Here is a 13,619-nt window from a genome sequence, read left to right as displayed (position 1 = left end):
TATCGTGATCAAGTTGTTTAAAAGTCCTATTTCTTAAAGATACATTCTGAAGTATTTTCAGGTGAAGTGAAATTGTATCTGCCATATGCTTTAAAAATACCCCCTGGGGGGGGTGGGTGGGGAAGGGTGGGGGAGGGAAAATAGATGAAATAAAAATGGCAGAATGTTAATAAATGTTGAAGTTGGGTTCATTATCACCAGGCTCATTTCTTGTGTATGTTTGAAAACTAATAGAAAGTTAAATAAAACAGAACATTTTAAAAATAAAGCTAGTCCTTGCCTGGGGTGTTAACTATACTGACCACTTGAATTTAAGGGACAGGAAGGCCGGTGAAGTTTGGAGGGATGAGGAGATGGCAAGGCTGAGAAGACTGAACTTGACCTGAGCCTGGCAGGAAGGGTGAAGGAGGTGGGAAAGGGTGGGAACCCAGGCACAGTGGTGTCGAAGCCTCACCCATACATGCCAGGGGCTTCCTATTGCTGTGGTTGATAATGGGTGCTTGCTCCATCTCCTTGGCCACACCGCGAGCCATTTGAGAAGGAAAATGCCCCCACTCTCTATACTTCTTACTCTCCCGCCCTCTCCCTCACCCTCAACGGGACTCCCCAATTCTGGGGAAGCACAGCCACACCCAATCGCCAAAGGACAAAAGAGTGTTGGTCTATGGCTCCACCTGCTGGTGGTGCTGGGAACTGAAGCTGCCAAAACGGTCCTGATGAGAAGGAAGCTGAGGATAATTTGAGAGAGATTTGGTCTTTTCCGCTCAGAAAAGACACAAAGACCAATTAAACATATAAGAAGGCTTTAATTTCATCACCATAAACATTATACTCTGATTGCTCACATACAGTATAAAATATTTACTCCACTAAATAAATAAGACATAACATTATTGCAAACGGCACTTAAAGCCCCCGGAGATAAGACCTCCTTAGCCCAGGCAGGGGGTGCTCCTGAGTTTCTGTGCTAGATTCCCCAAGCACAGATATGCCCTGGGGGCTGAGACGGATAAAGGCTCAAGGAGCCACACTCTGTGCTTCTGGTCCCAAAACAGCCCCAAGGAGAGGGCTGTGGAGCCAGTGGGGAAAGGTGGGGTTGGGCAGCTCCTTCGTCAGCCCAGTCCTAGAGGGAGCAGAGGGGAGCTGGGGGGGACGGCAGGGCCAAGAGGGGAGGTGAGGCTACGGGGGCTGCTGAGACGTGAAGCCCCACCCTTCACGTTTCCCCAGCCCTCCCCGCCTTGGGTAACAGGATTTGGGATATCAGTTGGGGTAAGCAGAGCTTCCAGGCTCAGGGTTAGGCAGTTCTGGGGCCAGACCAATCACTCCAGGAGAAGGAGATTCTGACAATTCTCAGCCCAATAACCAATCGTCTCAGGGGACCTAGTCATTAGGGATCTCATCCTACCCAACCCCTAAACACCTTGATTCCCCTTCTACTTAAATAAATAAGTTAATTATTTAAAAACCCGTGTCCCTGTGATGGCAACACAGGGGCCAACAAGCCAAGTCCTAATAAAATGCAGGGGAGGGGGAACAGGAGAGAGGTGGTGCTGTGGGGCTAGGCAGCTTCCCTTCTCCCCTCAGGACCGCGTCCCCCAATAACTTTCATACTTTCAAATCCTGTAGAGGAGCCGTTTCACATTACAAATTCCCATGCAAGAGCAACAACTGGGAGAACCTATGGGATAAGAGGCCTTGGTTGTAGGAGACCAGGTGGCTGAGTTTACTCAGCTCCCCAAATCCCTTCTCTGGGTATTTCTCAACCAGGACACTAGCTGTTAACCCTGAGCCTGGGTGATCCCCCGGCAGAGTCCTGCATTCCAGTGCACAGAGTTAATTAAATGCCCTGCCCTTCTTTCCTTGTGGAAGTCCAGACTGAAGCCTGCTGGAGAGCTTCCAGTCAGCCAGCCCTAAAGACTGAGGAGAGGTGGGAGGGAAGAAGCCCCAGTCCCCTACTTGTGCAGCTATACACCTCACTGCCACAGGGCGGCAGCAGAGAGCCACATCACTTTGGCAGCAATAGAAACTGGAAGGCCAGCCCACAGCCCTACCGGGCCAACGGAGCGGGGCGGGGGACGGACTGGAATAGGGAGAGCTGGGACCCAGTGAGGCAGGTCCTCCCTCAATGGGTTGGAAGTACTCTACACAGAGTATTTGGCCAAGTCGCTCTTGTCAAATACCACCTGTGTGACAAAGTAAATGGCAACCAGACCCAGACCTGCAGCCGACACCATATAGGCAGTGACAGACTGGCTGAGCTGAACAATGGAGCCCATAAAGAGAGACGGGGCCACCTGGGACAGCAGGAAGGCACTGTCCAGGACGGCAAGGTCCAGGCAGATGCCCCGGCCCGGAACAACCCTGGCCTCCGGTGGCTCGCCCACCACTGTACGCATGGAGACATCGCAGGCAGAGGCCCCGCAGAGTGCTGGTGGAGGAGGGAGCAGGCCGCTGCCTCCAGCACCCGCGTGTCCATTGGGGAAGGGAGATCCGGCCTTAGGGCCCGGCGAGAAGCTGGTCATCAGGCTGTCCTCACTGGCACCACCTCCATCATCTCCGCGGTATTTGGGCAGGAAAACCTGGGGAGAGGGGAACACACAAGGACAGGTATGTACCCAAGCATGGGATCCCCCAACTAGGAGAACAGGCCCTGGCCTTTATCCCAGGGGCTAGAAGAAACCAGGCACGAGGGCTTAATGAAAATCGGGCAGCAGGTCAGAAAACTGAGCAGACCTTGCTTGGTCTGGGTCTAGTGAGGATTCTCCTCAGAAGGGGGGCAGGGGGGCAGGAGGGGACATCTGAAACCAGAAGTCTAGGTCTCCTCTAGCCTCTCCTAGAATCAGTAAGTGACAGACAAACTCAGTACTGCAGGTTAGGAAGAGAACAGAACCCCAAGGAAAAGGAAAGACACAGAAGAATGAAGACAGGTGGGCAGAGAGACATGTCAGAGCAGAGGAACAAAGTCCAAAGGTGGGGCCCCAAAGGCCCCAAAGCCCCACACAGATGCTCCTAACCCTCCTCCTTCTGCCCCTACCACCTCACTACTGGGACACCCTTGTCAACCTCCAGAGAGACCAGAGAGAGACGCTCCCTTCCCACTGTGGGTCCCAGGCCCAGGCTATAGTTGCTGCCCTACTGTGAGGTCTGCGGCCCCAGCCTGGGGCAGGAAGGGTCCTCAGACTGAGCCTAGAGGAAGCGAGGAACAGAAAGAATCACCCTCTTCCCGACTCCCACGGTCCAGCTGTGCTGAGGCCGAAGCCTTCTTGTTCCTTCTCACTGTCTGCCTTGGATCAGCGTGACCTGCCCCTGCCCTGCCCGCGATGTCCCAGAGCCTCCCTCCTATCTAAGGACGAGGCCAGAACTCATCTGACCACTTTTCCAAGGCCCACTAGTGCCTAACACAGAGCTCTCAGGGTCAGCTGCATTAGCGCTGGGAGCCACAGCAGAGCTCAAGCCTGACACCAGGGAATCCCAAGGCTCGTGGTGCAGCCAGAAGTGGACAAAGCAGACGTAGATGGGGTGCGGGGCCAACCATGCCTGGAACCTCACCTCCTGCCTGCCACCCCACAAAAGATCAGTGTGGCTGAAGCTTGGAGAGGCCCCTGGGGACAGACGTGTTCTCAGCCTGAAGGGAAGACCACCAGCTCAGCACGTTCCCTGGTACATGCCCAAGCCTGGCTTCTGGACAGCAGCCCAACCAGGGCGGGAAAGCGTGGAGGATGATGAAGGTTATCAATGCACTGACAGGGGACTCGGGGACCAGCTTCCCCCAACCCAAAGCCCCACCTCCACCCCCACCCCTGCAGCTACCTATTCACTTAACCAGCCTCCCAGTTACCCCACCCATGTCCTACAAGGGGCAGACTATGTCTTTCCTACAGTCTAGAAGCCCTATGAAGCCAGGCTGCATCTCTTTTTCCTTGGGACACCCCAACTTCTTGCCCTCTGGGCAGAGCTCTGCACCCAGGGCTGTAGCTCAGCGAGGCCAATGGAGACAACAAAGGTGACCACACAGCCTGGTCAGGAGGCTTCCCAGAGAAGGGGGCCCCTGGAGGGGCTGGTTAGTGTGGGGCTGAGCAGGAAGGAGGCCCCCCAACTTACACAGTGCCCAGGCGAGCGGTGTCAGGCGCATCAGGCTCAGAGATCCGCCATGGGGGTGGGGGGAGGGGACGAGGCAAAGGAGTGAGGCAGGAAAAGAAAAGAGAGAATTAAACAGAAAAGGAAGACAAACCAAAAGAGGGGAAGGGGCGGTAGGGAGCTTTCCCCATCTCCGAGACCAAAGCAAGGTTTGGGTCACTCACAAGGTCCCCCCCGAATAAGGAGAGGCGTGGCCCACACCAGACCTTTCCCACTCACTGGCTGCTGAAGCCGAGTGCCCCAGAGGTCATCTGATCCAGCCCCCTGCCTCTGCACAGAACAACTCAGCCCTGACTGAGGCCTTCTGCTAGCCTGATTCTTCAGGATTTCCAGAGAAGGATTTCACATTTCCTGCAATCATCCACTTTAAGTGCTTTCTAGTCCTGACACCAGGAAGTCATTCCCAGAATCTAATCTACACCCTCCTTCCGCAGCCCAAGTCTCTGGCCCTGGGGCTACAACAGGCTTCCTCTCTGATCAAAGAATTCCTTCTCCAGCTTCTCTTGCCAGACACCGGTCCTGGGCTGGTCAGCTGCCCCTCCACCCCACTCCACTCAGCGGCCAGGGCGAGTACCTGCTTCTCCCGGTGGTAGAGAGACGCTAGCGTGTACGGCAGGATCTGCAGGGCAGAGAAGGTGAACCCAGTGAGGGCAGCCGACGCGGTCACCACCACCACGCTGCGGGACAGGCACGTAGCGCCGGCAGCCACGGGGAAAGCCACCACGCTGGCCAGATAGACTGCCCGGGTGCCGAATCGCTGCACCAGCCGGTCCATGACCAGAGAGAAGAGCAGGGAGATAGCACACTGCAGGAACAGCCCCAGGCTGCCCATCCGGACCCCTGGAGCGGGGAGGGGGAAGAGGCCATCAGACAGGGGGTAGGGTAAAAGGACCCAATACCATGGGGGGGGGAGGGGTGCTCAGAATTAGGAGCCACAGGCACCTGCTGCCCAAGACCTGCTGTTTTCCGGACCTGCTCCCCAGCATCCCCTGCCCTACCCATAGCAACGGGAGCGTAAGTTCTTCCACTGACCTCAGGGAACGTGGCCAAAGCCACTGGCTAAGGGCAAAGGAAGATGTTCTAAGGGCTGGCTGTGCTCAGCTTGTCAGGAGAGGTAGAGGGAACACAAAGACATTTCTGCTGTGGGCTCCAAGATAGAATTCCAGACGCCTGAGCTGGAAGGGGCTGGCAAGGCGATTTGGAAAGTCAGTAGGGGAGCAGAGGGCACACTGAAGTTCGGGCCAGGCGAACCCGAGGCCCAGCTTCTGGACCTTAAACAAGCCCGGCCTCGTCCTCCATCAAGTTGGGGCAATGCCTGACCAAACTCTCCGATCCGCCCAAGGCTCTGCTGTGACTGCAGCAAAGCCATGCTGCTCCGTGAGCAGCTGCCCACGCAGCCTGCACACGGGCCCACTGTCCTGATGGGGAAATCGGGGCCCAACGCACAGCTTCCAGCCCAGGCACAGGCTGTGGGCATCTCCCTGCGCCCGAACATCCACTGGAGGGCAGCTCCCACAACAGGGCCCCGGGCTGCCAAGGCCTTACCTTCATCATAGTGTCTCCGGGCCTCGGTGCCTGGCTCAGCCCTGGGCACACCCTGGTACAGCCCCTCGCCCACAAAGTCTGTGTAAAACAGTGTGAAGGTCATGAATGCCATCCAACTGCACAGCTCGGCCACGAAGAGTCGGCGTAGGGTGCGAGGCATGCGGCAACAGAGCTGGTGCAGCCGGGGAAAGAGGGCGCGCAGGTTCCAGAAAGCCAGGCGGGCGTGGCACGGGCAGCAGTGGGGTGGTACAGAGGGGACCGACAGCCCTTCCACGGGCTCGGCTGGGCCCAGCGCTGCCTCCTCAGCCACAAACAGTGTGGCTGCCACGCAAGTGAGGAAGATGAGAGCAAGCAGGCCGAAGAGGCACTCTTCCTGGGTGCCCAGGTAGGGGGCCAGGGCACTGGCATCCCAGTCGACGGCAGGCAGAAGGTAGCCCAGGCAGCCCCCCAGGCTGATCATGAAGGCGTAGACGGAGAACGCCTGGCGACAGTGGTCTGGGTCCCGGAAGAGGTCAGAGAGGAGGGCCTCCAGCGGAGTGAAGCACACCTGGCCACAGAAGTCCAGCAGCCCCACGCCCAGGATCAGCAGTGCCAGCTCCAGGGGCCTGGTGTCCGGGCACAGCAGCCCCGCCAGCCGGCCGGCCCTCGGGATGAGGAAGAGGCTCAGCAGGACACCCAGGGACAGGGCCCAGATGAAGGGCCTCCGGCGACCATAGCGCCCACGCCAGTGGTCGCTGGCTGAGCCTAGGAGTGGGACCGAGACCAGACCCAGCACTGGACCGATGCCTGCAAGAAGGGCAAGTAGTATGAGCTGGAGGCTGGGGCCCAGAAGGGGCAGAGGGAAGGGTACCAACTGCCTCGAGAAGGATGGAAATGATGATGATATCACATGGAGGGCCAACTGTGTACTGGGGCTGTGCTGAGTACTTCACAGGACCCCAATTTACTGCTCACAACTAGGATCACTAGTGCCCCAACTGACCAGTGATCGCCGTGCACAGGCACGGTTTCAACAGGCAGTCTGACCCCAGAGCCTGTCATCCTGACAGAGCCCCCTCTTCCTGGGAGTCACGTGGTGATGACATTTGCCCTCCGTGGCTTTTACAGAATTCGTCGGCAGTTAGGAGCCCAGCCCCTGCCCTAGAGGCAAGAAAGAGCCCTGGCGGTGGGGGGCTGAGGGTGGTCCCGACCCTGCTAATCAGGAGCTAAGCTAGCTGTCCAGCGGCCTAAGTCACCCGACGGCTTATTAGCTTCCATCATCTCCGCTGTGAAAGGGGTAACCTCACAGCGTTAGCTGCAGGAATTAAATGAGACCACAGGTAGGAATTACGAAGGGCAGTTTCTCCAGTGTCTCCTGTGGGCCATGCATGGCGTAGGGACCAGAGATACAGAGGTCACCCCGTACCCTTTTGTTTCTCTCAGACCCCCTCAGCCCAGGGTCACCCCCTCCCCAGCCAGGCTGACCCACCAGGCTCAGGGACAGCAGGCAGCCACCTCTGCCTGCAAGCAGCTCTTTGGGCAGAGGCCCTGTCGCCCTACTTCCCCAGGGGACACATATCTGGAGCAGGAGTGAAGGAGGATGTGGTGACTCACCCAGCACCATGGTCATGAACTTCTCCTCTACCCCCACTTCCAACAGCAGGGGTGGCACGTAGGTGATACCCGCAGCCAGGCACACCTCCAGGCCGAAGGTCAGCAGGTTGACCAGCAGGAGCTGGGCTTTCCGATGCCGCAGCAGGCGGCTCACCCACAGCCTCTGGACCATGATGTGCCAGGCGGGTGGGGCTCCGGCCTGTTCACACACTCCAGGACTGCTCCACCTCAGCCTTGCTCCAGACGCCTAGGCCTCTCCTCCTTGCTGCCACCGACCGCGTAGGACTCAGCCAGAAACCCATTTCTGCGGGCCCTCCGTGCAGGTCTAGTTTCTCAGCCATGCTAACCGCCTGTCTGTCGTCGTGGGGTGCCTCGGTGGGGACATAACTCAACACTCAGATCCTAAGAGAGCTGGGACAATCACACACACAGAGTCTTAAAAGAGCTGGGAGAATCACAGAGTGTTAAAAGAGCTGGGACAATCACACACACAGAGATTCCTGCGAATCTGATCTCCAGGATTTGCTCTGAATTCTGAATCTTGTTCACTCCCAGGCTGATGGTGTGGCCCTGCCACCCAGGTGTCACTCCCTACTGGCCAATCAGGAAGTGCATGTTAATACTAGCCTAAGGTTGACGTATTAATAAGGTAAATATGATTTTTAAACCTCAGTACACTCCAGAGCCAACTAGATGTCAGTAATTCTCTGTTTTGGAATATCTTTGCAACTGCCCTTGTTTTCTAGTATTGAAGGAAAAAAAAAAATCAAACCAGCTGAATTCCCAGTTCCCGAGGCACTGTTTACCAAGGTGTCCCCTGGAGACCCTCTGCCAGGCCTGGTTTGTTCGCTTTTCTCTCTCTACTTCCCAAAGCTGGGCTGTTCAATTCCCCTTCATTAAGAGTCACACTTCCTCTTCCATACTACCTGGCCACAAGCCGTGTTGCACCATAACTCCACCCCAAGGACGAGGGCAAGGAGGAAGACCAGAGAGGCTGTGGTTTGTCGGGGTGGGTTTTAACCTCTCACTGAAACCATTTAAAAAGCGCTCCCTGGGCTTCCCTGGTGGCGCAGTGGTTGAGAGTCCGCCTGCCGATGCAGGGGACATGGGTTCGTGCCCCGGTCCGGGAGGATCCCACATGCCACAGAGCGGCTGGGCCCGTGAGCCATGGCCGCTGAGCCTGCGTGACTGGAGCCTGTGCTCCGCAACGGGAGAGGCCACAACAGTGAGAGACCCGCGTTCCGCAAAAAAAAAAAAAAGCGCTCCCCTGGAAGAACCTAGGCCTGAAAACCTCTACCTTGAGTTTCTCTCCATGCTCAACGTCCATGGGGAGGACATATTCCCACACGCGCTGCTCAACTGTCAGGGGACAGTGGGGCTGGTCCCAGGTTCCAGCCTCACAGGGGCATGACAACACACCACCTGGCGGCCACTGCGATGATGCCAGTGACCCCCGGGCAGACTTCCTCTCTCCCCACCTGGCTCCACTCTCAGCAGACGTCCCCACAGCCCTTCCTGCTAGGCCTCCTGTGCAGACACCTCCCACCAGGGGAGTACCCACCCTGGGTCCTCCACCCACAGGCAGTGGGCCTCCAGGTCTCGCTTCCTGACTGGGGCACCCACTGTAGTCCGCTGTTTACAAGTGACCACAAAAGAGGGGAAATCAAGCCAGCTATGCAGAGAAGGTATAGAGGGTGGGCCCTAGTCCCCCAACCTGTCTTCCATCCCATGGCGGCGTAGACGGGTGGACAGAGCTTCACGCCACTTATGACTAGAGTCTGGAGTGCCTTCCCCGGCCTCACCGACTCAACCCCATTGACACTGTTGAAGAGCACTGGTCCTGTGCAAGGTTTACTGCCAAGGGCCTGGGCCCACCCGAGAGCCTTCCTGGAGCACCCCCGGCCCTCACTCATGCCCTCTTCCAATCTCAGCAGCTCATGACTTGGTGCTTCAACTTCTTTTATCGTTTCCAATATCACTAAGCCCCGCAGGGACTTTTGTGTTACGAAGCATGTTGTAGGTTGCTCTCTGAGCTGTGCCACAAAGAAAACAGACGGCCATCAATCCTGGGTAAGATGTGTCCGTTCCGTAACTGCCTTCCAGGGCTTTGCAGCTTGTAGACCAAGGAAGGGACTTCAGACAAGGCTAGGCAGCCGCCTCCCCCAAGTTCCACCAAGTCTGGGAGGGCCTTGGAGACCCACCTGCCCTGGGTTTTAAAGGGACCAGGTCCTCCCTGAGTAAACAGACTTTATCAGACTCAGCCTCTCCCACAACATGCACCCAAGCCCTGGTTGCTCCCTGAGGTTTAAATAAATTGCAGCTCTCCAGCAAACATTAATCACCCACCTGACTTACTCCCTCCCTTAACCCAGCTCCCCACTCCCAGCACCAAGCAGGACCTCCACAGCCCACGAGGGAGAAAGGCAAAATCCTCCTACAGCCCAGCGCCTCCCCCGCCCAGCTGCTTCCCCCTCCCAGCCCCTCTCTCCACCCCCAGAGGTGCTCTACCCAGTGACCAGGGGCTGGGCCCGGTAAGGAATTCCTTGAAAGGAGTTGGGTAGGAAGTGGGCGGGCTCCAGCCCTGCTCTGCACCCCTCTCCTCTTAGGTTGCTGAGCCCGTCCTCCCTCTTTTGGGCACTCTCGCCACCACAGACTTGACTCTTCCCAGCCCAGAAGTGCCCGAGAAAAGTCCAAGCCCATAAGAATACTCTCCCTTCCAAAGTCCCCCCTTTCTCCTCCTTACACCTTCCCCAGTGCCCCAGCCTCCCCCACTGCATCCCCACCCCAGCCCTCACGTGGAAGAAACTACAGAGGACACCCACAGCACAAGCTCAAGTCACCAGCAGCCCCTCCAGGGCCTTCTTCCCAAGGACACCAACAGAAAAGCCCAGGCCCCAGGGTCCCAGGTTCAGAGAGGAACAGGAAGCAGTTTGTCACACCCACTCCAATCCACAGCCCCAGGGCACACTTCTTCCCAAAGCTTGAAAGTGACAGATCCCCGTTGGGTCCCTCTGATTCAGGGGCTCCCCTGCCTCTTCAGGAATACAGACGGGGAAACAGGATCCAACCCTCCCCTCCAGCCTCAGAGATGCTTCTGACTCAGATCCTCCTGCCCCACTGCTCCTGGAGCGCCCGGTCCGGCAAACAGAAGCTCAACCAGAAGAGCCAGCCCCCGAGTGCTCACCTGGTGGGGAGGGGGCGGGAAGAGGAGGGAAGTGGAGTACACGAAAGGGGGAGTCTGGCCTAACCTTGTGAATAGCAGCCTTCTAAGGAGGACAAGTCCCTCTCAAGGTCCAAATATCTCCCCCCTTTTCTGGGCCCCCTGATAACGGGACAGCAAGAAAGCTAGAGGAAGCCCAAGACTTCTGGGAACCTTTAGGGAGCTCTGCTCCAGGCCATCTTCCCTCACCCTTGGGGGAGCAGAGCTCCAGCCCTGGGAGACTGAGAGCCGTGGGTGCGTTCGGGCGGGGAACCTGCATTTTACCTACCCAGCTCCAGACACCGGGAGACTTCGAGTGCACCCCCAGAGCAGGCTGTAGGCTGCACTGCAACTCTCCAGCACCCACCCTAGCATGAGAAGGGGCCTGGGAAATGCTTACCTACAGAATAAATGGCTGAAAGCAGCCTGGGAGTGGGAGGTGGAAGAGATAGGAAAGACCTAAGTGCCTACCCCCATCCCCCCACGCACCAAGGAAATTCCAGCCCCACCCCCAGAGGGGGCAGCTCTCCTAAGGGTTCAAAGGTGGTGAGTGGATGGGACAGAGCCTCCCAGGCTGGAATGCCCCATCCCTGCCCACCCCCCTACCTCAGGTTAGGCCCCAGCAGGGAGCACAGGGAAATGAAACTGAGCAACAGGAACAAACTTGGCCTGAACTTTCTCCAAAATTCAAGAGTGGAGGAGGCAGGAGGAAAGGCACCTCCTGGTAGGTCCTCTGGGAAGGGAGTGTCAGAGGGATATATAAAGAGGCCTTTGAGGGCTTTCAAAGGGGCTCCTGCCACCCCTCGCGGCTGAGGTGGAGCTGGGGGAGCAGATTCCCTCCGCTGAAGGACAGAGGTCAGAGGGAGCCGGGCTGGGGGCAGCCCCGCAGCGGGCCAGTGTGAGGCAGCAATTCTATGGCCTCTTTATGCGGGCCAGCGTCCCCACAGCCGGCCAGGCACATCAAACGGCCGCACCCTGACCCCGTGAGCCGGCGACCCTGCGTCCTCCCTCCACGCTCACAAAGACTGTGCTCTTTCTCACGCGGCCACTGGGAAGCCCCTCCCAGCAGAGAAGGAAACTGGGGATGGGGTAGGCCAGCCACGAGGAATAATGACTCAGCTGCAGAAAGGGGTGGGGTCACTCCAGGCCAATCTCCCTAACGCACACCCCAGCCCAGGCCATCTGGCCCAGGCCAGGACTGCAGGTGGGGAGAAGCCCACAGGTAGAGGACGGAGACTGCACGGGAAGGGGGACCCCTGTTCCTCCACAGCGGGCTGGACCCCAGAATCTCATTCCAAGTTGCGCTCTCCCAGATCCTCTAGGTTGGGGGCACAGAAGAAGTCCTAGGGGACCAGTGCCCTTGGCCTTACCTCGCAAATCCCAGCATACCGCACTCCCAAAATGAGCTCTGCCCTCACGGCAGGTCCACAGGAGTCTTGGGACAGCCCAGAAAGAGCCTGTGCTGGCCAGACTGCAGACGGGAAATGAACATCCTTGTGAGGCAATGAGCTCTCCACCGTGACAGACCCCCTCATCAGGGATGCTGAGCTGTGGGAATTTCTGCCTGGGCAGCTAGGGAGAGGGGGACACAGGACTAGTCTAAGCACGGCTTCCATGCCTTCCAACACATATTTAGTCTTTGATTCTCTGAGCTCAAACGCGTACTTCCAAAGAAGCAAGGGTCTGCTCCCCCCAAGCCTACCCTACCGAAGGCAACAGTGATTTGCACGAGAAGCGAAGACCCACAACCTCCCAGTGCTCCCACAGACACCTGAGAACCCCACTCAGAGTGCAGCCTTTCCACCCCGACATCAGCAGAGAGAAGGCCCCACCCCCATCCAGACTTGCTCCCTAGCTCCTGCCTCCCCAGGGCCCAGAGGCCAGGGATTTAGAGTCCGCCCTGCTGCGCTGCCTTTTCTTCACTCGGACTGGAAGGCTTCTGCTTAGCAGCCTGTCAGAGAGAGTGAGGGGCCTGCAGGCCGGAACACAAAGGAGGATTAGGGAGAAACCTCTCGGCCTGCAGAGTAATCCATCAAACTCCCTCCCGGCTGCCAGCACCGGCCCCTTCCCGCTCAATTCCCCTTCCAGCTGCTGCAGGCCCCCACCCCCTCCAGCTCCTGAGCCCCGCCACACCGGGCAGCAAAGAGAATCCCAGTCCCTGGGGACGCAGAGGGGGCACACTGCAGACACTGGGAAAAGGGCAGCGGCTCCCTCCCCCCGCTCACCCCCAATGTATGAAAACCCAACAGGTGGCAGTGGCTCGGAGGAAAGTTGCTTTTGTTGCCCCGTCTGAGAGCCCCAGCCCCGCTTCTGAAAGGAAACACACGCCAGAGGAGGTTGGGGGAAGGGGAGGGGAAAGGACAGCGGGCAGTCCCTGGAGCCTGCTCTGATCTCGCCTCCCCTCTCCAGTCCAGCGACAGGAATTCTGGGGCTGGCCTGACCCTCACCTTGGCTGGTCTAGGCGAAGCACCCCTCCCAGAATCACGTGGCAACCCCCTGCGGGTGGTCAAAACAGACACACATCTGACTCCAGGCCACTGTGTCTCCCAATCAGACTTCCTTTCCGCAAACAGCTACGACCCAAGGTCACTCGGGGTCACCTTGACCAAGTGCCCTCCAAACCAAGACAATCAGTATTCTTCAACCTGGAGCTCTCTTCCACCGCAGGTGTCACAGGCCTCTGAGCCCAGACATTCCCGAACCTACTGCATTCTATAGGGTGACTGAGGTCTGGCGTGGGTTTGCATGCCATCTCCATATGTCACTGTAACTATGTGACCTTGTTACCTGACCTCCCTCAGCCTCAGTTTCCTCATCTGCAATTACTAACAGCAGCTAACACTGAGGTTTACTGCATGCTAGGCCCTCTTCCAAGCGTTTTAATCTTCCAACCGCCTGACGAGGCGGGTACAATGAGTATCCCATTTGACAGGCGAGGCAACTTAGCTTAATACCACCAATTCACAGTCGTGTAGTGTGTTTGGAGGAAGTATGTGGAAGTTTCTGGCAACCACTTCTTCAGTTGTCTGGGCTTCCTCAGCCGAGAAACTTGGGAGGGGGTTTCTCATTCCCAACGGGAGCAGCAGAGGTCGGAGGGGGACCAACACTGATTCTCTTCTCAGCTTCCATCCCCCTCACCCACGTG

General features: G+C 57.6%; 1 protein-coding gene across 1 annotated transcript; it reads right to left on the bottom strand.

The window, feature by feature from the left end:
• Nucleotides 1-2,141: 2,141 nt before the first annotated feature.
• Nucleotides 2,142-7,447, bottom strand: SLC45A3 (solute carrier family 45 member 3). The gene is made up of 4 exons (XM_065896237.1): nucleotides 7,276-7,447; nucleotides 5,683-6,468; nucleotides 4,712-4,977; nucleotides 2,142-2,579 (listed from the first exon to the last, which is right to left on the bottom strand). Exons 1-4 carry the CDS (start codon nucleotides 7,445-7,447, stop codon nucleotides 2,142-2,144), a joined length of 1,662 nt encoding a protein of 553 aa, XP_065752309.1.
• Between the last annotated feature and the right edge of the window lie 6,172 nt (nucleotides 7,448-13,619).

Source organism: Phocoena phocoena, chromosome 1 (assembly GCF_963924675.1).
Source record: "Phocoena phocoena chromosome 1, mPhoPho1.1, whole genome shotgun sequence".
NCBI classification, from domain to species: domain Eukaryota; kingdom Metazoa; phylum Chordata; class Mammalia; order Artiodactyla; family Phocoenidae; genus Phocoena; species Phocoena phocoena.
This window is presented reverse-complemented; position numbering and strand designations above follow the sequence as displayed.

Coding starts and splice junctions, on each gene's coding strand:
- SLC45A3 (XM_065896237.1), bottom strand. CDS start 7,447: ATGGTCCAGAGGCTGTGGGTGAGCCGCCTGCTGCGGCATCGGAAAGCC. Junction 6,469..7,275: donor GTTCATGACCATGGTGCTGG/GTGAGTCACCAC, acceptor CCCTTCTTGCAG/GCATCGGTCCAGTGCTGGGT. Junction 4,978..5,682: donor CCGGAGACACTATGATGAAG/GTAAGGCCTTGG, acceptor TCCCCGCTCCAG/GGGTCCGGATGGGCAGCCTG.